Source organism: Macrotis lagotis, chromosome 1, assembly GCF_037893015.1.
Source record: "Macrotis lagotis isolate mMagLag1 chromosome 1, bilby.v1.9.chrom.fasta, whole genome shotgun sequence".
NCBI classification, from domain to species: domain Eukaryota; kingdom Metazoa; phylum Chordata; class Mammalia; order Peramelemorphia; family Peramelidae; genus Macrotis; species Macrotis lagotis.
In genome coordinates this window covers 564639976-564664987 of record NC_133658.1, presented here as the reverse complement: position 1 = coordinate 564664987, position 25012 = coordinate 564639976, and the positions used below count along the sequence as shown (strand labels likewise).

General features: G+C 37.2%; 1 protein-coding gene across 5 annotated transcripts in view; it reads right to left on the bottom strand.

The window, feature by feature from the left end:
• SIDT1 (SID1 transmembrane family member 1) overlaps window positions 1–25012 on the bottom strand; it is a 214118-nt gene that overhangs the window by 25029 nt on the left and 164077 nt on the right. For all 5 annotated transcript variants that reach the window (XM_074214532.1, XM_074214531.1, XM_074214533.1 and 2 more), the window contains 6 exons: window positions 22190–22256; window positions 19981–20054; window positions 17046–17169; window positions 16757–16874; window positions 14150–14286; window positions 9649–9757 (listed from right to left, as the gene is read on the bottom strand). In XM_074214532.1, coding sequence (XP_074070633.1) covers window positions 9649–9757; window positions 14150–14286; window positions 16757–16874; window positions 17046–17169; window positions 19981–20054; window positions 22190–22256 — 629 coding nt within the window. The remainder of the gene's footprint in view (window positions 1–9648; window positions 9758–14149; window positions 14287–16756; window positions 16875–17045; window positions 17170–19980; window positions 20055–22189; window positions 22257–25012) is intronic.

The following is a 25012-nucleotide window of genomic DNA, read 5'->3' as shown; positions in this document are numbered from 1 at the left end:
TTAAAATAAACTATCTGGTCATTGGGCTGGCATGGGATAGACCAAGGTCACCCCAAGGCAAGATAAATCAGGGGATCCAATATTGTGCAGTATAAAAGACCAAATAGAAGAGAAGGGAACTCATTTTATCTGTTAACACTTGCAGACAGGACATAGCCAAGGCACAAGATGGTCTTGTCCAGCTGTTTCCTTTATGCTGATTCCTCATCATTTTTAGTTTACTTTAGCTGGTGTTTTTTTTTAATTACAGGAAGGGAATGGGGCACCTTTCCCTTCATCCATAAACATGAACTTGTCATCATGTAAATCTTTCCTTCTTTTCCCCTACTTGGGGTAAGAGATATTTTAGCCTGTTTTTTTCTTTAAAGTGATCATTGCTCTTGGTGAGAGTTTACTCAAATAAGTATAGAAAAACTCTACAAATCTTGTTGAAAAATCCTAAACTTACTATTCACTTGGTTTTGATTTAAAGCAGAAATTTTATAGGACCATAGACTTAGATGAGTAACTAGGTGGCACAATGGATGGAGCTCCAGGCCTGGTGTCAGGGAGACTCATCTTCCTGAGTTCAAATCTGGCCTCAGACACTTACTAACTTTGTGATCCTGGGCAAGTCACTTCACCCTGTTTACTTCAATTTCCTCATTGTAAAGTAAGCTGGAGAAAGAAAAGGCTCAGTATGGGACATCTGGATCTGTTATTTACATTTGGAAAAGCCAAGACTTGGGCCAAATATAAGCTATGTGTGGTGGCATAGTGAATAGAATACCAGCCCTGGAGTCAGGAAGACCTGAATTCAAAATCTGGCATCAGACAGACTTTGTATGTAATCATGGACAAGTCACTTAATCCCAATCACCTCAACACGAAAACTCCAAGTTATATATGAGACATTTTTCTTAAATGACTCCAAGTGGCAGAAATAAGTCAAATAAAAATAATTTACAAAAGTGAACTTTAGACCAAGGGTTGCATTTTTTATTTAATTATCTGAGTACATGTTTTCTCTCCCAGCCAAATATAAGCTCTTTAAGAAAGGGTGAATATTTTATTTTTGTCTTTTTATCTCCAGTACTTGGCAATCCCCAGTATTTAATAAATGTTTATTGAATTAGAAGTTGCCTTATCAGGGGTAGAGCCAAGATGGTGACAGGAGACGAGCCTCTCTTAGGTGTTCTCTCTCTCTCTCTCTCTCTCTCTCTCTCTCTCTCTCTCTCTCTCTCTAATATTTCAAAACTTATAAAATAAGGACTCTAACTAAATTTTCAAGAGACAGAAACCACAGAGGGATCCAGTGAGGCAATTCTCCAGCCCAAGGTAACCTGGAAAATAGTGGAAAGGCTCCGTTCCACAAGGTTAGAGGGGCAGCCCACCAGAATAACGGAACTTCAGACTCCTGGAGGCAGCTCCAGGGCACTGGGAGCCACAGTTCATGTCAGCGGGGGTAGTTTCCACCTACACCCCGGGGGGAGCACCAGCACAACTTGGAAGATCAGTGGGGAGACCTCTACCAGAGTGAACACTGAAGCCCAGCCCTCAGGGCACTCAGCAAGCAACCAAGATCCAGGAAATGGAAGCAGGCAGAGCCGGTAAGCAGGAGCCCCCAGGTAATTGAGCCTTGAGTGCTCAGCCTAGGTAGGGGAGTGGAGAGAGACTTCCAAGATCTGTCCTCTGTATCTGGAACAGGATTCTGGGGCTCTGACCACATTTAGATCCTGATCACAGTCTAGGCCCTCCACCTCAGCCCCATGGCAGAGGGGTGCACTTGTGGTCATTCACAGACCAGGAGGGAAGACAGAGCCTCATATACAGAGATCCTTGTGGGGGGGGGGTATCCCAATAATACTCAAAAGCCCAGGAAGCACCCCAAAACTAGGCACAGACTGGGGAAATGAGTACACAGAGAAAAAAGAGGAACACCATTGAGAAATATATTGTCTATGATCCCAAGAAGGCTCAAAATACTCAGTCTGAAGATGAGGAAGCACAAGCTCCTGCATCTAAAGACTCCAAGAAAAATGGAAATTGGGTTAAGGCTATGACAGAGCTCAAAAAAAGATTTTGAAAGTCAAGTGAGGGAGATAGAAGAAAAATTGGTAAAAGAAATGAGAGAGATGCAGGAAAAACATCAAAAAGAAGTCAGCAGCTTAGTCAAGGAGATCCAAAAGAATGCTGAAGAAAATAACATGTTAAAAACCAGCATAGGTTACATGAATAAAACAGTTCGAAAAGTTATTGAAGAGAAGAATGCTTTAAAAAGCAGAATTATCCAGATGGAAAAAAGAGATAAGAAAGCTCTCTGAGGAAAACAAATCCTTCAGATCTAGAATGGAGCTAAAGGAAGCTGCTGACTTTATGAGACACAACTTCAAAACCAATAGAATGAAAAATTAGAAGACAATGTGAAACATCTCACTGAAAAAACAACTGATCTGGAAAACAGATTCAGGAAAGATAACTTAAAAATCATTGGGATACCTGAAAGTCATGATCAGGAAAAGAGCCTTGACATCATTTTAAATGAATTCCTACAAGAAAATTGCCCAGATATCCTAGGAACAGAGGGCAAAATAGAAATTGAGAGAGTCCTGATCTCCCCCAGAAAGAGATCCAAAAAACAACCCCCCAGGAATATTATAGCCAAGTTCTAGAACTCCCAAGTCAAAGAAAAAATATTACAAGCAGCCAGAAGGACACAATTAAAATATCGTGGAGTTGCAGTCAGGATCCTAGGACTTAGCAGCAACTACATTAAAGGCTCATTGGGTTTGTAATATAATATTCTGGAAGACAAAAGAACTCAGAATGCAACCAAGAATCAACTACCCAGCAAAAGTGAACATCCTTTTCCAGGGAAAGAGATGAACTTTTTTTTTTTTTTTTTTAGATTTTTCAAGGCAATGGGGTTAAGTGGCTTGCCCAAGGCCACATAGCTAGGTAATTATTAAGTGTCTGAGGCTGGATTTGAACTCAGGTACTCCTGACTCCAAGGCCAGTGCTCTATCCACTGTGCCACCTAGCCGCCCAAGATGGACTTTCAGTGAACCAGTGAATTTCAAATGTTCCTGTTAAAATGGCCAGAGCTGAACAGAAAGTTTGATCTTCAAATACAGGACTCAGGTGAAGCACAGAGAGTGGAGGAGAAGGGTATATAAAATATGAGGGACTTAATGATGATGAACTACATGTATTCCTGCATAGAAAAATGATACTGATAATACTCATATGAACCTTCTCATTTAATAGAGCAGGTAGAAGGAGCTTTTATAGATGAAGCACAGAGAGAGAGAGAGAGAGACAGAGAGAGAGAGAGAGCTGAATTTGAAGATATAATATATTGTAAAAATAGAGTCAATGGCTAAAAGGGAAATGTAATAGGAGTAAGAGAAAGGAGAGGTGGAATAGGCTAAGACATTTCAATAATGAGATTTTTTTTATTACAATGAGCTATTGCAATTATATGAAAGGGGGGAAGGTGAGGGGGAATGAGGGAACTTTTGCTCTCAGTAGAGGTGGCTCGAAGAGGAAACAGCATATATACTCAATGGGGTATAGACATCTAGAGTGAGAAGGAGAGAAGGAGGACAGGGGAAAGGGGGGATGTGAGTGATGGAGGAGAGGGTGGACTGTGGGGGAGAGTGGTCAGATATAACACATTTTCTTTTTTTACTTCTTGCAAGGGTCTGGGATTGGATGGCTTGTCCAGGACCATAGGACCAGGTAGTTGCTGGGCTTTAGGGTTGGTATGTGGGCTTGGGGCCTCTTGGCCCCAGGGCTGGTGATCAATCTGCTGTGCCACTTAGCTTCCCTACAGCACATTTAAGAAGTGAAGAGTGAAAGGAGAGAGAAAATATAGTGTGTGGTAGTGGGGAAGTGTGAATGGAGGGAGTTGTGATCAGCAATGGCAACAGTAGAAAAATATGGAAGTAGCTTTTGTGATGGAGTTATCCTAAAGAATGTGATCCACCCATGACAAAGCTGGTGGTGTTGGAACATAGACTGAAGCACATTTTTTATTATTATTATTTTATTGGGGGGGAGTTGCGGGGCAGATAGTGTTGGGTGGCTTGCCCAGGGCTGAACAGCTGGGTGATTGTTGGGTGTCTGAGGCCAGATTTGGACCTGGGTACTCCTGACTATAGGGCCAGTGCTCTGTCCACGGCACCACCTGGCCATCCCTATCATCATCATCATTCTCACCATCATCATCATCATCATCATTATTATTATGATCATCATTTTATTTTATTTTGTGTTTTTTTTTGTTTTTTTGTGGGGCAATGAGGTTGGGGTGGCTTGCCCAGGGCTGCACAGCTGGGTGATTGTTGGGTGTCTGGGGCTGGATTTGGGCTTGGGTGTTCCTGCCTCTGGGGCCGGTGCTCCTTCTACTCTGCCACCTAGCTGCCTCTATTATCATTATCATTATTATTATTATTATTATTATTATTATTTCAATTTTAATTTTTTCCTCTTTCTTTTACTTTATTGCTCATGAGGGTCTATGGTTTTTTGGGGAAGGGGGATATTATGTTTACTCTTAAACAAGAATATTTTAGTAATGTATAAAAAAATCATTTGTACAAAAAATAAAATAAATATAATTTTAAAAATTAAAAAAGAAGTTGCCTTATCAGTAAAGTGTAGCTGATCACTCTTTATTGTACTGCTATTCCAGAATATAATGAGAATCTACTGAAATAATATATATGAAAAATATGACTTTGTAATCCTAAACTGTCAAATAAATGTCAGTTATTATTATTGGAATTAAAAAATATAGAAACAAGGAGACATGTGTAAAGTCTGATGACTTCCCATATTTTATCACCATTTTTAAAAAAAGGAAAAGAAGATTGTGTCTAAATGACAAGTATTTCAACAATTTCAGCTCACAGCTTTCTGTGGTGTCTGTCTTTACTGATCTAGGTTTTGTTTTCATTCAGTCATATCAGACTCTTCATGACCTCCTTTAGGGTTTTCTTGGCAAAGATATTGGAGTGGTTTGCCACTTCCTTCTGTAGCTCATTTTTACAGATGAGGAAACAAGGTTAAATGACTTGCCCCAAGTCACACAGTTAGTAAGGTCAAATTTGAACTCAGGAAGATGAGTTCATTTCCCTGTGAATTGTGACTTGCAAAAACCTAAAAAAAAACAAAACAAAAAAAAATAAAGAGTGAAGAACTCTTTGCTAAGAGCAAGATGAAATCTCAGGCCAAACTAAGAGATAGACCCTAATTTTACCCCAAGGAAAAATTCTCCAAAATCTCTAGAGAGGTGAGCTGCCTTTATTGAGATAAAGAAAGTATTAAAGAAAAGATGGATAGGCCTAGAATTACTGCCTGTCAATCAAATAGTTTTTATCCAGAAAAAACCTATTCTACTCGAAAGTTAATTTAGTTAACTGAACCATTTTGTTTCATTTATTTATTTATTTGTTTGTTTATTTGTTTATTAGAATTTTTTTTTATTTTAAGGTAGTGGGGTTAAGTGACTTGCCCAAAGTCACATAGCTAGGCAATTATTATTAAGTGTCTGAGAGTGAATTTGAACTCAGGTCCTCCTGACTCCAGGGCTGGTGCTCTATCCACTGTGCCACCTAGCTGCCCCTAATTGAACCATTTTGCCCTAGCTGCCCCTAATTGAATCATTTTGGCCAGAGATTGAATTCAAATGCTTTTGGTTCTTTGGTATAGTTTTCCCATGTTTGACTGAAATCACCTTATTTCTGTATTTCCTCCGTTTTTTGGGGTCATCAGGGTCATCTCTGGAGCATGGCAATTCAGACCATTGTGCTGAGACCTCTGCTGTTGCAGGAGCTGAACAGCCAATGCAGTCAGGAGACTCAGATCAGAAGTTGGTGGGAAATAGAGCTTGCCAAATGGGTTTAAAAAAAAAGACCTGAGGGCTTCATATGCAAACACCAAAACTCAGGAATGACCTTGTTGTTGACCCTGCCAACATTTGGCTGACTGTAATATCGAACATTGGAATAGCCGTGCCTTCAAGCAAAGCTTGGGATGCTGTTCATGCTGTAGCTTAGGTGAGACAGATTCTCTCTGGAACTGACCCATGATATATGGAGAGAGGGACAAAGACTTTGGGAGCTCTGGACAAGAAGGGGAAGCTAGGAACTTCACATTTCCTTGGTTTCCAGCTCACCTCTCTAGAGATTTTGGAGAATTTTTCCTTGGGGTAAAATTAGGGTCTATCTCTTAGTTTGCCCTGAGATTTCATCTTGCTCTTAGCAAAGAGTTCTTCACTCTTTATTTTGTTTTGTTTTGTTTTTTTAGGTTTTTGCAAGGCAAATGGGCTTAAGTGGCTTGCCCAAGGCCACACAGGTAACTATTAAGTGTCTGAGACCGGATTTGAACTCAGGTACTCCTGACTCCAAGGCCCGTGCTTTATCCACTGCGCCACCTAGCCGCCACTTTTTTTTTTGTCTTCTAATCTGTAGTACTTTTCTATTTTATGGTTGCTATGTGCTTGGATAAATGACTACTCTCTGTTAGCTATGATGGTCTTTGGTGTAACCTGAATTTGGTGGAGGAAGAAATCCAAGCTGATGGGTGTAAGCATGAGACATTTCTTCCTCCTTAAGAATGTTCAGGTCAGCTGCTTTTCATTTTGAAACAAAATCAGATCCTTAGACCAGCAATATCTAGGAGACAAAAAGACATTCATCTAGTCCAGTAACCTTTTCAGAGACTGGAGGAAAGAACAATTAGCCTCTGGGCTGTTGTCAGGTTCCTCTGAAGGCAAGAATCACAGTCTCTTTTGGATAAGATGGGCAATATTCCAGAGCTTTCAAATCAGTATCTCTCTTGCACTGGTCTGTAGCCTAGCCTCAGCATTCCACACAGATTCAGAGCATTTAGACAGCAGCATCCAACTTGGGTCAAATTCCAGTTGTTAGCACCTTTGAGAAGCACTATGGAATGTTGGAAAGAACCCTGGATTTGGAGGTAAAGTTTACTCATCTGTTAAATGATAAGGTTGGGCTAGGGGATTTGCAAGGAGGCTTCCATCTCTAAATCTATGATCCTATAAAAGTGGCTTTTGAATAGCAAACAGAAATAGCAAAACAAACTCAGAAATAGTACACAGAGTGGACCTTCAAGTCCTCAGGCTCATCAAACCCACCCCAAAGTGCATTCTAAATCTTTTGCTAATGGCAAAAGCAGGGGCACTTTTGTGACAAACATTTTCTGAAAACCCCAAGAGGAGAGAACTTATTACCTGTATCAGACACATCTGAATCAGGGGAAGCAATGGAGGGAAGAAAAAAATGGTTTGTAAGTGTCCAAGTTGACACATTTGACTGTATAAAACACTCAGAGTTTATTATTCCCTTGGAATGAATAAAGTCTTATTTCTCTTACATAGAATCAAATACAATACATGTTCTCTTGAGTGGTCTTTGCAGTCTATTGTCAATATGATGTATTGGTAGTGAATTAAGAACCCTAGTTGTCTTTTCCATGGAAGGACACACCTCTTCATGTCCCATTAGAAAAAAAAAACAAACAACTTTAACTCTTTATTTTCTCTGTTCTTTTACTCTGCATGTTCACATTTTGAGTACTTAGCTCAAGGGTTTCAAGGAAAGGAGCATTTGGACTGAAAGCAAAGCTAAGAAAGTTAGAAAATAAGACTAGATTTGCCCAAGAATTTATGACCCAATCAACTTATTGGCTCTGAACTGAATTCATATGAAGTCAATGTTGTCCTGCACAACACTCAGAATTTCATTTTTTCACTTTTTCATATCTTTATACATCTGGGAAAACACCTGATTAAAAAATTTGAGTAATATTTGGTCAAATAGGATGTGATCCTGATATAAATAGCTTAATTCCACCTATTTTAAAGGTGGGAGGATTCATCACTACAGGTATGCACATAAGACAAGGCACCTGCCACATGACAAATGGTCTTAAAGGTAAGAATTGGGAAACACATCAGCTCCTTGCATAAATGGCCTATACCATAACAGAGAAGATGTAGTGACTGTAGTGACAGCACCAACATTAGAGGGATACATTTTTAGGTGCAATGGATATTAAAGTTAGAGGCCACATGTTGACCAGGAACAAAATTACCTAATTTATCAATGGATGTTTTTGATTGAATAGGGGATCAGAATCCACTGACACAAAAACTAAGTCTTGTTCTTAGGAATTTAAAGTAGTGGTCTGCAAAGATAGAGCTGTGCACCTATAGTGGGGAACAGTATGACTCCATTGCAAGTAAACAACTGCCTTTAATCCATTATTGTGCAATGCTTTCCTACTATCTGAAGCTGATCCCTTATGGTGGTATAAATTTCAAACCTTCCTCCTTTACTATGCCAGCTCAGTGTGAACCAACAGCTAGGCACCCAAAACAAGTGTTGCTCTCCCTGCCCCTCATTTCACCTAATGGGTACAGTGTGTATCCATGGATTGGGCAGAATTTATTCTCTAAGACTAATAATAAGTATCCCATCTCATTTAGCCCTTTTATTTTTGGTAGGTAAAAGTGAGGCACACAAGATAAGTAGATATAAATGGTCTTCAATCTGTATCACAGACCTTAGTACATTATCTTTTTCTCCAAACTCATCTCTCCTCTGAACTTCTTTTCTGTCAAGGGCACTACTTATCTTTTCCATTGTCTTGAATTTTTAAATTCCTCTGTATCCTTGCCTCTTCACTCAACTAAAACTGCTCACTTCAAAGTTGTAAGTGATTTCTTAATTGCTAAATCTGATGGATTTTTTCTCAGACCTCATCCTTCCTAATTTCTCTATAGCCTTTGACACTACTGAGCACCCCAGTCTCCTGGATCCTTGATTGCTTCTTATTAAGTTGTTGAGAATTATGTAAGTGTGCCACCTATAAGAGCTCTCACATCTGCACACTTATGAAACACAGAACTAGCATTTGCTAAAATGCTTATGCTTTTTTTCCAAATGAAGTGTTTCAATGGGTTTTGAACTAATTTGTTAAAAATATAAAAGTGTAACATTTTCTGATTAGTTGCAAGAACTGGAAAAATGAAAATTTTCTAGATAGCTGGACTTCAATAAAAACCTGTGCATAATTGGTAGATGGGATTGAAAAATGAATCGTGATTTAGTAAGTGTACCTCAGAATACATTTTTGGAAGATAAAACAAAATATAGAAATTAACTGAACTTAGAACTAGACTTTCAAATATATATAATTATTAATAGAGTAATACATGTATATAATACATGTAAAGTATGAATGAATAAATATATGCAAACATTGGCAAAAAGCATATATATGTATATATGGGTTTGTGTGTATATATGAATGTATATGTAAATTTATATATACATATTGAGAGGGAATGTTCAAAATTATTTTTACTAAAAGGGATGTGCCATCAAAAAGATTAGGAAACTGTTGATTTAAATAAGAACTGACAAAATTCAACCATACTTGTGAAATATAAACAAATGTCCATGTGTGACAAAAGACCTACCATCCTGATGTCCAAAATCCTAAAGAGAATATAAGCTATTGTATGATGTAAGTGTGGTATCAAACCTATTAATTAGTTTCAATTATTCTTTCACTTGGTATAAATGAATGGGATGTCAGATAGATGGAAGCACTTTAGGAAAAAGAGAAGTGACTTACCTATTTTGAAGCGACCCATATAGTAGATCTGCGTGCTGAGTGCAAGGGATGCCAGAATGTGAATGACAGAGAAGATAACCCAGAACCACACATCATTTTTTCCAAACAACTGCAAATGAAAATGAAAGTCATTTCTATCTGAGTTTCAGGTTTTTTCAAAGAAACCAATTAAAAATTCACTGATCCAGTGAGCAGGCCCTCTATTGGACTCCAAGGAGGATAGATAGGAAAAAAGTCATATATAGTAAAATATTTGTATTGATACTTTTTCTGATAGCAAACAATTGAAATCAATGTAGGTTTCCATAAATTAAGAAATGGCTAAATAAAGTGTGATATTTTAAAGCAAAGGTACCATGTTGTTCAGTTGTTTTAGTCTCATTCTTTAAGATTCGATTTTGGGGTTTTCTTGGCAGATACTGGAGTGATTTACCATTTTCTTCTTAAGATCATTTTGCAGGTGAGGAACTGAGGTAAACAGGGTAAGTGACTCACTTAGGGTCACACAACTTTTAAATGTCTGAGGCTGGATTTGAATTCATGAAGATGAATCTTCTGATTCCAAGTCCAGTGCTTTATTCACTGTGCCACGTAGCTGCCCTGTTATGGTATAATAGGAAACTACAAATATGAAGAATTCAGAAAAAACTTGGATTGATATTTGAATGAGCTGAAATAAGTTAGCATAACCAGGGCTACTAGACAATGGCTTCTATATTCAAGGGATCTGTGACCTTATCAGTTTCAATATTCCCCACAATGATGCAGATTAAAATCCATACCTGCCTATACTGTGTGACTCCCATCAATTTGCCACATGGGGTTCATCCAATGTATATTGCTGAAGGCTTTCTCCTAACTTGCTTTCTCCTCTCATCATGAAGATACCAGTGTGTGTGTGTGTGTGTGTGTGTGTGTGTGTGTGTGTGTGTGTGTGTGTATATTCTCAAACTTTTTACCTGCCATATCTTGCCTTCACTCAATGACCAAACCTTTCTTTCCCCTGATAAATTTTTATATTGTTCTAAATCAAAGCTTTTAAAAAGAAAACCATAAGACTAAAATGAGCACAGTGGGAACTTGTATTCTCTACATCTTTTGATCAGTAGTGTGATGATGAAGATGTGGTCCACTGTAAAATATTGTTTGCAAAAATCTGCTTGTCCTCTACTAATAATCTCATCAAGGATACTGTTGATGCAGATGTCATGTTAAAATTTTGTATAGATTGGAAAATGTGAACAGAGATCAATAGTTGTTAATATTCTTTTGTTGTCTTTTTTTTTTTTGGTGGTATTATTGTGAAAAATTTCCCATCCTTTTGGTTCATTCCCACTTTCATAATGTTAATGACAATACAACAACTTATATACTTTGTGAATTAGTTCCTTAATACCCTCAAAATTATGACACCTCTAACATGAATCTCTTCTATTTATATGTGGTTTTATTTGACTTCTTTCCCCATTTGTTATCTTTAGTGCTGTTTTTATTTCATTTGTAATGTGATATTAAAAATTTAACTGTAGTTGCTCTACTTAATGGTGAAAACAGTTTATTAAGAATCCTTTGTATTTTTTCTATTTCTCTTTTTTTTTTTGCCATATTCCTTCCCTTTTCATCCTTAAATGCCCTTAAGATGATATTACTTAGTTGGATCTCTTGTCAAGCTTTCTTTTAATTTATTTTACCCTCCACTATTTTTCTCTGTTCTTTGAGGCAAAACTGCTTACAAATTTCTATCATTCTTCTTTATAAGATTTGCAAATGAGCTTATATTCTAAGCCAGTGTTACTTTTGGCCACCATTTCTCTTCTTGGCAAATAAATTAAATGTCTTCAGACTAAGCTGATTTTTAAGTTGTTTTGATTTTTCTTGTTTTAACAAGGCAGTTGATTTATATCAGTTAAACTTCTGTATAAAACCATTTTAATTGGCATCAATTATACTAGCCATTACCCATTTCTGGTGTCAATTACCTGTTTCAATAAATCAGATTGGAATTGTTTGAATTGCATGTCATATCTTCTCATTATTATTATTATTTTTCTAGACTTTATACTAATTCTGATATTTTCTCTAAGAAGTCAGTGATTTGATTGTACAAAGACAGCTGATTTAAGGATGACTCTCACACAAACAATGAATGAGTCTTTACAGTTTATTAAAAGATAACCATTTTCACTTTTTTTGTTATATTTAGTATCCAACATGTCTAGCAGATAGTGATTTTTCCTTGAATAAGGGAGTCATGATAAGGGTGTGTGACTTCTACAAGTCTTTGACCTTTCTCATTCCTTCTTCCTGAATGGTGCTTTCTGAAATATTTCTCATTCAATTCTTATCTATTCCTACCATTTCAATGAAGATATAAAGTATCATAGTGCATTTTGAATTATTTTGGAAAGTCTTAAAAAATTTGTTATGGAGTTTTTACTTGTTCATGCCCTGCAACTGATATTAGTGCACAAGTTGCAATTATGAGTGCTGTAATATGAAATGATTAATTATCCCATGACATGATGTTTTGCTATGGTTGTCTTTGGGAAATTGATACAACTAACTCTGTAAAATTCCCCCCCCCCCCCAGGAATGCCCATGAGCCATCTAGTTAAAATCTCATTTAGTTAAAATCTCATTCTTCTGTTTTGTTTTTAGTTAGATTTTCTGATTGATATTATCCAACTTCTCTAGTTTCAACAGCAACAGCAACTTTAAGCTCCCACTGTATACTCGGCACTGACTATTTTAAGCAAACATAAAGAATAGAAAGAAAAAACATGGTCCTCAAAAGAAACTAAAATTCTAATGGGAGAAAACAACATGCAAATAAGTGTGATTGTGTGTGTGTGTGTGTGTGTGTGTGTGTGAAAACAAACATATGCAAGATAAAAGGGAGGTAATCTCAGAGGAAGATGAATCTGGTAGCTGAATGGTCAGTCATTGGATAAAGAATCTCAATTTACAAGACCAACAGCTGAGTTTAAGTTTATAGATATTCCAATGAGTGATTCTTAGCCCTCTTTAACTCCTTTTCCACTTCATTGCAGAAGAAGAAGTGGGTCATGCAGATCTGAAGGTCATTTTGTACTTATCTTTGTTTCATGGCTTGCCATGGCCTAAGAATTCACTATCAACTAACCAGTTTACTGGTGATAAGACGGTCCAATTTTAGCAAGATTGCTCCTTGGAGAGCAGATTTATTCTGTTGCCAGGTCAATATTTTAAGCTTTTAGAACATTGTAGAACCTACTAGTGTTTATTCTTTTCTGGCATAATCTTCGAGAACCTAGGTCATTCTTAGTCAAACAGTGGCATGGGATTCAGATTTTGTGGGTGACTAGAATAATATAAGTGAAAACAAAACTAAGAGGTGGTATGACCACTTTCTGAAAGATCTTAACACAGATACTTGCAGGGACCTGCCTTACTCTTGGAGGTCAGATGATGAGATAAACTTAACTTCCTCTCCTGAGAGGGTAGATGGTAAGAAGCTGAGAGAATGCTGGGAGAAGCAGTTGTTTTTGTCAACTGATTTTGTTGGAATAACTTTTTTCTTTTCTCCCCCCCCTTTTTTTTTTACAAGTTGGATTTCTTATATTGGGAAATAAATGATAAGGATTGGATTCCGGATATTAGTAAATAAGTGAGTAGTGTAAAAAACAAAAGACATCAATAAAATTTTAGAAGAAGCTCTGGTCGTGGAACAGGGGATAGATAATCTCATTGAGTAATGACTGAATCAGGGTCTCACAGATATAGAGCTGGAAGGAAACCAAAGAAACACTGACTGTCCAAGTGGCCTTGAAATTCTCTTAAAACTCTGCTTTACCTTTCCATATGTAAAATAGTTATAAAGATCTGGTTCCTCTAATTTAAAAAGAATGTTAAGGATAAAATTAAAACTCTAATATGATCAAGCCACTCAACCCTGTTTGTCTCAGTTTCCTCATATGTAAAATCATCTAGAGAAGGACGTAGCAAGCCACTCCAGTATCTTTGCCAAGAAAATCCCAGATGAGGTCATTAGAAGTTCAACACAACTGAACCTAGGAGACTTGTACAAAGTTTAAAAGTATGTTGAGGGTGACTCTTAGGGTAATTTAGGATTATTGAATGACAAGAAGACAGAACCTAAGAAACATCACTGAATTTAAACTTAACATAGCTCTCCTACTTTCTACAATTGTGACCTTAGTCAAATCATTTAATTCTTTTGGGCCTAAATTTCTTCATCTGTAAATAGAGAGAGTAGGGCAAGATGATCTCGAAGGTTCTTTCCAACCCTAAATCTTAATTCTTATATAACTCTCTTATTTTACAGGTGAGAAAACTGAAGTACAGAATGATAAAGGACTTAACTGAATTAATATATCTTCTGATTAGCATTGGAATTAGAATCCTGGTCCAGTTTTCCTAATCTGTTAGTATAATCTCCATTTTGCCCTTGGCCTAATGTTGTGGGCCCCCTTTTCCAAAAATGGGATTAAGACAGACATACCACTCCAAGGACAGTCAGACAGATGACCACAGCAAAAGATGCATAGGCAGAATAGGCACTGGCATTGATGTCAGGGTGGCGGGTCTGATAGAGCTTCAGCATGCAGAGTCCTGCAATCATATACATGAAGGAGGTGTCTGGAAAACAAGGTGAGGCAGATAGTATTCATTAACATAGAGATTTATCTTCTGACTTCTTTTTTCATTACTCTCCTATCTCTGGGTTGTCTCTCACTTATACCCCCTTGGGTACTATCTGGTATCTTCATGTTATGCTTTAGCTATCAGAGATCCTTCTCTCCTATTTCCCACTTCTGTCCTTATAGTTTGAATATATTTTCCATCATAATTTATTATTTTTTATGGCCCAACAAAAATTCCCAATTCCCTTAGGATCAGCTAAATATCAATAAAATATAGATAACTGGTCATTCCCACCTAATGTTATTTCTTCCCAGGTCTATTTTCATTTCTTTTTTAATTAAAATTTATTTTTATCAATCATCAAAAATTTATCTTCTTCCCCCAATAAAAAATATTAAAAACAAATTCCAGTATTGATAACCTCCAAAATATTTCAAAGTATTTCAAACTGAGTCTCCATTTAAAAATGGGCAGCATGGTTCATCATGAGTTCTCTGTAATCATCATTGGTCATTATGTTGATGAGAAAGTTCTTAAGTCTTTCAAAGTTATGTGTCTTTACAATATTATTGTTATTGTATAATTTGATCTCCTTGTTCTTCTCACTTCATTCTGTATCAATTCATAAAAATCTTCCCAGGTTTTTTGGAAACTATCCTCTTCATCATTTCTTACAGCACAATAGAATTCATCATATTCATATTCCATAACTTGTTCAGTCATTTCCCAATTGATGGATACCCACTAAGTTTCCAATTTTTTGCTATCCCCCAAAAGAGCCATTATAAATTTTCTGTGCATATAGATATTTTCTTCTTTCTTTGAATTTTTTTGGGTATAAACCTAATAGTGGTTTCACATCAAAGGGTATGCACAGATTAATAACTTTTTGAGCACAGTTCCAAATTGCTTTCCAGAATGGCTGGACCAATTAATAACTCTACCAATAGTTTATTAATGTGCCTATTTTCCAACAGCATCTGTCATAGTTCTTTTTTCAATTTTACCAATTTGCTGGATGTGTGGTGGAGCCTGGGCATTGTTTTAATTTGCATTTCTCTAATTATTAGTGATTTAGAGCATTTTTTATATGACTCAGAGCTTGAAATCCTATTTGCATTTAAAATGGATTTTATTAATCTACTAGTGCAATTTTAGGCAGTATATGAAAGGGAAATGAATTTCAGAGAGTGTAATAGATATTGTTTGGGTTCGGGGAGGGGTCTTCTTGGTATTTATTTAAATACCATCAGAAAACTATTACCCACATAACATCCAGAGCATGGCCCCAGGACTAGATTGTTAATCCTGCTTCTGTCATGCAGCCCTTCAAAATTTAAAGTTACTGAGGTAACTCTTTACAGGAATTTTCTGTTTCATACCCTGGCTTCTATCCTTGCATTTAATTCATTAATGCATTTAATTCATGTTCATCAACCAGAACAGTCAATTAGTAGAAACAATAGGGTTTGTTTAGTACTATCTCAGATGATGCATGGAAAGACTAGGAAGAACAGCTAAATAGAAGGATGCTCCTTTATCATATACTCTTCAGATCCTTCATCACTGAAAAGATGGAATTAAATCTTTTGGCAGTCCCATGATTTTATTTGTGGCTATGGCCTCCAGAGGTGCAGACTACAGCCTTCCCAAGCTCTTTATACCATGTGATCCTTTGTGACTTTTGATAGAGAATATTCTCAATGTCAAGGAATCAATCAGCATTTATTAAGTGCCTACTATGTTCTAGAATTCTTTCTGTGGCTCCTTTGGAATATTTCATGGATTAACCAGCATAAACTTGGGCAGCCTATCTGTTATCCCATGTTCTCACAGAAGGATCTACTTCATTTCCAGGTCATACATGCCTTTAGTGATATTTTTAATGCCATTTCTACTTGTAAGTCTTCATAAGTAACATTCTGCTTACACTCACAATGCATCTTTTGATCTCCCTTTAGTCCACTTACAAATTTTATTCTTTTCAGATCAATTCCAAGATGTGCAGCCATAAAGCATCACTGGGAAAATAGTGTTGTTAGGAAGGTGCAGCTTGGTGGTCAGTCATTCAAAGGAATGAATAAGCTTCTTAATGTGAGCCAGAGTAATATAAGATTTATATATGTATATGTATGTGTATATATATATATATATATATATTTGTGAGTATATGTGTCCTTTTATGGGTTACCTGCTGTTGGAATTTCAAATGAAGTTAATTCATTCAGTCCACCAGTACCTATTTAGACATGCATATTCATATATAAAACAACATGTAAATATATAAACAAGTAAGTATATCTAAATATATGTGTATACATAGGTACTTATGGACTAAACTTCATTTCATAATTCCAGCAACAGAGACATTAATTTTTAAAAAGTGATTCTAGTGCTCCTTTTCATGGTCCTAGGTTAGCTTTCCTATAATTAAATTTTATGTAACTGTTACAAATGTGATTACCAAATTGGAAGTTGGAGTAATTAGGACACACATGGTAGCAAGCACTGAGTACTCCTTCCATCATCAGAGCAATGCCCATAGCATAGAAAAGACCAAAGTGTTTGGGAATCCCATATTCCTAAAAGAAGAAAAAAATGTGGTAAATAGAAAAATACTCATAATCATATTAATGGCAACATAGAGTCCATTATTTGATATTAGAATATTGTTCTTTCTTTAGTCATTCCCAAGACTTGATGCTTTGATCCTCCCAACCAATCCAATTCCAAATCAGGCACTATTCCTTTACCATTGCAAAGATATCTTTGGCTTCCAATGATCTTCGGTGGAGGATGTCCCTTCGCAAGACTATCAGGAGGAAGAGGAAGCCCAGAAGTACATGACCAAGGTTACTGAGGATGTTGTTGAAGGCACTATAGGGAAGAGGAAGAGTTAATACAGATATAAGGAATTCAATCAATCAATCAATGACTAATTCTAGCACTTTGTACTGTAGCCTTTTACTAGAATTTGAGAGCTTTATGAGAACTTAAGAAATCACAAAGTACAAACACCTCATTTTACAGATGAAGAAGCTGATGACCTAAAAGATGAAGTAATTTGTTCAAGTTCATATTACTATTTCATGGCAGAACCCAAACTAGAACCCAGATCTTTTGACTCCCAAGCCAGTACTGCTTCTACTATACTAAAATAGTCTCCATTTTACCTATACAAGTCATAAAGATTTAGCCTATCACAGATGACCCGGGCATTTTTAATAACCTATGCTAGCATACTAAGTGTTGGGGAAGATGTAAAGTTTAAATAAGACATAGTGCCTTGCTTTCATAAAGTGTACAGCCTGATGGGGGATTAAGATCCAAACTCTGAAAACTGGAACAGCAATTCTTACATAAAAGTGCATTGGATGGGTTCAAAATATATTTTGTGAAGTTGGAAGATGAAATTTATCAGCACTGGGCAGATAATGGAAGGCTTCATGCTGGAGGTGACTTTAAAGTACTGGTAGGAAATCAGCAGGTAAAGAAAGAAAGGATGATATTCTGAGCAGCAGGAACATTATGAGCAAACACATACAAGTGGGCAAGCATAGAGTAGGTTAGAAGATTTACATCAAACACATTTGGTTACATTACAGAGTATAAAGAGGCGGTAAGGTTGCATAAAGAGAGAAATTTTGCTTGGGAAAGCAAAAACTTCTAGTTTCATTGACTCTTTATGGTCCTTTTCAGTCTTGCTTCTTTGTGGAGTAACATGGCAGCCTAAAGCAGGGTGGAAGTTATGAAGAATGTGCTTACCCTAGTTCCACCACCTCCTTTGCAAACTATTATATATCACCTTCTCTGCAACTTTTTTCCCTTTAGTTTTTGCAAGGCAGTGAGTTTAAGTGACTTGCCCAAGGTAATACAGCTAGGTAATTATTAAGTGTCTGAGGCTGAATTTGAACTCAGGTCCTACTGAATCCAGGACCAGTGCTCTAGTCACTGCTCCATCTAGCTTCTGCTCTGCAACTTAGGCTTTAGGAGCTGCTTCTCTATAGGACAAGGTACTCTAAGTATTTTCCCCATCATTTAGATGAGGAAACAGGCTCAGAGTTTGTAACTCACTTATAGTTTTTGTTGCTGTTTAGTCATGTTTGCATCTTCGTGACACCATTTGGGGTTTTCTTGGCAAAGATACTAGAGTAGTTTTCTATTTCCTTCTCCAGTTAATTTTATAGATGAAGAAACTGAGGCAAACAATGTCAAATGACTTGCCCAGGGTCACAATGCTAGTGTCTAAGATTTCATTGGAATTCATGAAGATGAGTCTTCCTAATTCCTAATTCCGGTCCGGTCCTCTATCCACTGTGCCATTGCACAACTAGTACTACACAGCTACAATGATTATTGCAAAAATGATATTAAAAATCCTTTATTAAATGCTGTGGCTAATTTGGAGAAATGAACTCCTGACTCCAGGGCTGGTGCTCTATCCACTGCACCACCTAGGCACCCTAGCTGCTCTTTTATAATCTCTATTTTATAGGTGAAGAAACTGAGGTAGACAGAGGTTAAATGACCTGTCTAAGGTCTCACAGCTAATGTGTTTCTGAGGCTAGACTTTAACTCAGGCCTTCCTGACTCCAGGTACTAAAATGTATCGAGAGAAAAAGCATTTTCCATATTATAGAAAGTGAAACAATTGTATATTCCAGCATCCTTAAAGAGATATAGGTTGAGGGGAATTTCTAGAAGCCAGTTACTAGTCACTTCCACCCACCTCCAACACATAGACACCCCAGAAGAGGGGATAGCCAGAAGACCTAAAACAGTCCTGGAAAGAGGGAGTTGTAATCAACAGTTTTTTTTTTAAAAAAGAGTCTGTTAGAAAAGAAGATAATGCTTACACTAGGTAGATGGAGAACATATATTATTGCAGATAGAAGAGACTCACTTCTTTGGGGGGATCCCTCTTGATCATCACACAAGAAATGCTTTGAATCCCAGTTGGACTATGCCTCTAAAATAATACACAATGGCACAGGACAACTTATAGAAAGCCTTAAGGGTTCTGTTTTTGATCTCATGTATCCCCTGAAAATGCAGTACCTGGAGATCCCAGGTACTGGGAGATCCCTTGAAGAAGCTGGCTGGAGAGTTTGATGGAATGGAGATCGAACATGAAACTTTTGTCCTCCTACTTCACAGCAAAAAAAATCATTATTTCTCCCCAAAGACAGGAAGAGGGTATGGGGCAAGATTTTGGAGGACCTTGCCAGCCAGGCAGTGAAGTCTGAATGTTATTCAACAGCTAAATAAGATCATAGATCTGGAGCTAAAAGGGACATCTAGATCAGGTCCCTCATTTTACAGACGAGGAAACTGAGACTCAGAGAAGTTAAATGACTTGCCCCAAATCACACAGCTAATTCTAACAGAACCCTGGTCTTCTTATGCCAGAGCATCTGATTCTTTTTTTTAAACCATTACATTATTCTCAGGTTATTATTACTCTTTCCTTGGCCAACAGTGTTTCATAAATGTCCAGAGATGAAAAGAATGTTCTGAGCCTAGCTTCTAAAGTCAACTATTTCAATGTTGGAGCCCCTCTCAATTATCCAGTATTGCCTTATATAGTTTTCTACAGCTGTTCTGGAAATTAAGAAAAATATAAGTCACTAAGATTAACTAAAGGGATGTTCTAAAATGCCACCACTAACCCAGAGAAACTATGTTTACCTAAGGACCCCCAAGGGGTGAGCACAGAGAAAGTTGTAGTAGCAGATGTCCTGATTGCCAGTAACATTCACCACCTATAAGATGAAGAAACAGAAAATTAAATTCAATTGTGTTCAGTCCCTCAAGTCAAGCCCAGAACCATGCAGAGCCAGGATAGCTTACAAAGACCAAAGGTGAATGATTTATAGTCATGCCAGCTCCCATGAGCAGCAGGGGACACATCATTATACTGTTCAGTTTTACAAGGCAGAGGCAAATTTCTCATTATATTTTGCAGGCTCATATTGAAGTGAAATATTATTTATATGTTCTCACTCTTACCCCACTTCCATAGGATGGAATTCATGACTAGCAGCAGTTTTCCCTCCACTATATTATACTATTGTCATTATTCCATAATAAAAATAGCTGGTAAAATTGAGATTGTTGAGATTGGCAAAAAGCTTTTAAGGCTAATATGTGATATCCTGCTTTTCTCCTCTTTTTCTGGTAAAAAGCTATCTTTATCCTCTGAGCTTAAATAAAAATTACCAGGTCAGTAGATGCAGTGTCATCAGACTTAGATATGAAACGTGACCCAGAGGCCATCTCATTCGACTTGGTCATTTATAGAATGACTTCCCTGAGGCTGATGCTGCTTGTGACTTGCCCAAGGAAGTGGTGAGAAGAAGAGCCAGGATTCAGAAAGTCTCCTAATTCCAAATCCAATGCTCTTACCACTGCATTTTGCATGTATTTGATAACCTGTCTCAGGACATGATCCTCTCTGTATGCAGCCACCTATGAGTACAAAACATTTGGCTAAGTGTAATCCTCCATTTCTTTTTTTTTTTAACTTTATTTATTTAAGGCACTGGGGTTAAGTGGCTTGCCCAAGGTCACACAGCTAGGCAATTTATTAAATGTCTCAGGTCAGATTTGAACTCAGGTCCTCCTGATTCCAGGGCCAGTGCTCTATCTGCCATGCCACTTAGCTGCCCCTGTCCCTCCACTTCTGAAGTAAATGTGAAATAAGCCCTAACTTTATCTAGGAATTTACTTTGTTCTGATAAGTAATCAAAACAATGTAGAAGAAAAAAATAGAAGGAAGTTGGGAGAGAAAGAGGGTAGGAGAAAGGAAGAAAAGAGGAGAAGAAGGAAGGAAAGAAAGGAAGGAAGGATGGAAAGAAGAAAGGAAGGAAAGACAAAAGGAAGGAAAGAAAGGAGCAAGGAAAAAGAAGGCAGAGGGAGGAAAAGAGGTAAGAAGGGAAAGAAGAAGAGGGAAGGAAATAATTTATTAAGCACCTATTATGGACCAGATACTGTGCTGATCACTTTACAAATATCTCATTTGATCTTCACAATAATCCTCTGTGGTAGTTTCTCTTTTTAAAAAATTTTTATTTTTGGCAAGGCCACGGGGTTAAGTGACTTGCCCAAGGTCTCACACAGCTAGGTAATTATTAAGTGTCTGGAGGTCGGATTTGAACTCAGGTACTCCTGACTCCAGGGTTGGTGCTCTATCCATTGTGTCACCTAGGCATCATAGCTGTTCTTTTATAATCTCTATTTTATAGGTGAAGAAATTGAGGTAGACAGAGGTTAAATGACTTGTCTAAGGTCTCACAGCTAATACATTTCTGAGGCTAGACTTTAACTCAGGCCTTCCTGACTCCAGACCTAGTGCTCTATTTACTGAACTACCTAATGAGAAAAAAAGAGAAAGCAAGTAGTGCATTTCTGCTGAACACACAGTGCAATATTTTATGTTCTGAGATCTTAATAAACCTACTTATCTCATCGCTGGACAGTTGCCTTTCTATTTTCTATTCTGCTTTGCGTCAATGAAGACAATGAAGTACATTTAAATTCCAGGGAAAACTGCTGAAGTCTTCTTAGCCATCATCATCATCATCATCATCCTCATCACCATCACCATCACTATCATCCTCCTCCTCATCACCATCCTCATCATCCTCATCACTAATCACCATCATTTAACTTGTCTTCAAGGGGCTCATGTCTTGAATTTGTCATGTTACCCTAGTATCATCCAACTGGACCATTTGCATCCAACTTATTTGGGCCATGAATTACAGTTACGGAAGATGAGTGAGTGCAGGGGTCATATGAGCTCTTTTGGTAAGTTCACAGATCCACTTGTCCATCTTTCCATGCAATGGCAAACTAAGAGTCAGTATAGTCTCCACTCACTGGTGGACCAACTTACGGTCTGGTAGGTGATAACCAGCTGGATCACAGGAAGGGCATAAAATACAGCAATAGTTGTGATGTTCCTGTGAGAAGAGAAGGCATAGGAAATGATTTAACCCAATAATAATAATAAAAGAGCAATTATTAGAATTACGTAACTTTGTACATAGGAGAGATTCAGATTTCATGCAAGATCTACTCCTCCTGCTTCTTAGGTTCAGAATAAAAAGAAAATAAAATGGAAATTTTTTCAAATAAAAAAATAATAAAAAAGACCTGAGGTGTTTAGTCACCATTAGCTACCCTACACTGACAGGAAAATCTCAAAAGTATTTTATTTCGTAGCTAGCAAGTTAAGCTCCGGTTTACCTGACCTCCTTGCTCCCCCCACATCTTAGACATGTCTGGAACATTTTATTTATTAACCCTTTCATTGAAAGAGGAGCTGGAAAAGTACAGAAGAAATTCAAAATGGTCACTTATTTGTAGCCCTGACAAAACACATGCATAAGGAATAAAAATCAGCTAAAAGGAAATTTTGGGTTATCTAGGGACTTCATTTATTAGTCATTCTAGCCCCCATCCTCATCATCAAAGTTTCCCCATTTTTTCTTTTAGGTTTTTCAAGGCAAATGGGATTAAGTGGCTTGTCCAAGGCCACACAATTAGGTAATTACTAAGTGTCTGAGACCAGATTTGAACCCAGGTACTCCTGATTCCAGGGCCGGTGCTTTATCCACTGTGCCACCTAGCCGCCCACCCCCCATTTTTTTTAAAAAAAAGCAATTTCCCTCAAATTTCTTACCAATTTTAAGACCAACTTAAACAACTCCATGATGGAATAAGCTATAGAAAAACAACCTCTAGATTGTAGGATACTTGGATTGAATGCTAATGCTTCCCTTTGTGATTCTGAAGCCTCTTCTAACCTATGTTCTCATAGTTGTAAAATGAGGCCTACCACACTGATTTTCCCTATTTCATCCCCATCTTGGGGGGATTGATAAGTTCTTAGATAGTTATGAACTAGTTAGAGGAATATTCTTACAGTTGTGCAACTGGGTGAAATTGCATTACATGGGGCTTTTGATCTCCTGCTTAACCTTTTGTAATCAGCGAAATATGGTTAAAATGAACATTAAGGGCACCCTTGAAGAGGAAAAGGGAAGGAGATGTCACAAGTGGCAACATGTTCCCAGTCAAGGTTGGGAGGCAACCAGAGGTGGGGGGGCATTATATGTGTGAAAGAGTAAAGAGCATGTTACAGGGCAGCCTGTCTCAGAGCTTGGAGATACATCTCAGATCTTTTTATTTTTTTATTAAAATATTTTCTCATTTGATTTTCTTTTTATTTGGAATTTGATAAGCAAAAAGTGAAATGAACATTTCCTTATATGTTATGTGATAGGAGTCAATTGTGCATGAATTTGCAAATCTCTATTATGCTGTTTCCTTTTTAGTGAATTATAAATTCAACATGTAATTTTCAAAACTGTCCTGTTTGTCCATGTTTTCTTCCAGTTTTCCTTATGTTTTTTCTCATTTTGAGGGAGAAGGACTCTATTCTATCCCTTCTTGCCTCTTCTCCCTCTGGCATCCCTTGAGGTCTCCTTTACCCCTAAGTGACACTATTCCTTCTCTTCTACCTTATGCAGCTCCAGTTACCTTTTCTCTAAATTGTACCTTTCCCTCCAGAGCAAAAAGCTAAGTATGTTATTCTCCAACTTGTCATATTTCAGAAACATAAGATCATAAATCTAGAGTTAGAAGGAACCTCAGAGGTCAATTATCCCATTTTACAGAAATGAAAACTGAGGCCCAGAAATAAACTTACTTTCCCAGGTAACAACTTGCTGAGTTAGAATTATTTCATCAAAGTATGCTATTGATATTATGTATTACACTCTGAGAAAAGATTTTGGGGTTAGGCATTTGTGAACTAACTTGACTGATGAGATGTTACAATCATTATTATTCTTTTTGTGATTGATATTTTATTTTATTTTTCCAATTACATATTATAAAAGTTTTCAACATTCATCCTCTTGCATATTTATAAGTTACACAATTTTCTTCTACCTTCACCCCCCCTCCCCTGCACTGTGGTGAACATTCTGGTCAAAGCTGTATATATATACATCTGTTTTTAACATGTTTACATATTAGTAATTTTGTCTATGAGGAATTAGGATTAAGGGAAATGAAAGAAAGCCATGAGTTAGGAAAGAAAAGCATAAGAGAAATATTTTTAAAAAGTGAACATAGTGTTCATTCAGATTCTGTGACCTTTTTTTGACTTTTTTTTCTATGTGGATGTGGATGGCATTGCTGAGAAGAGCTGCATCCAACATAGTTGATCAATTCATAATGTTGCTAAGGTGTACAATGTTCTCTGGGTTCTACTTCATTCCATTCTTCTTTAGAGTTGGGACATTCATGATTTCTTATAGAACAATAGTATTCCATAACATTCATATTCCATAACTCATTTATCCATTCCCCAATTGATGGGCATCTCCTCAATTTCTAATTCTTTGCACTACAAAAAGGGCTGCTATGAATATTTTGGAACATGTGGGACTTTTCCCATTTATTATAATTTCTTCTGGATATAGGCCTAGAATTTAAATTGCTGGGTTAAAGGTATGAACAGTTTTATTGCTCTTTGGGCATAGTTCCAGATTGCTCTCCAGAATGGTAGGATCAGTTCACAACTTCACCAACAATGCATCACTGTCCCAATCCTCCCACAATCTCTCCAATATTGATTGTATTTCCTGTTTGGATTCAGGTCCAATTCATAGACTCCTTTGAGACTCCCCGTGTAGGTAATTTGTCA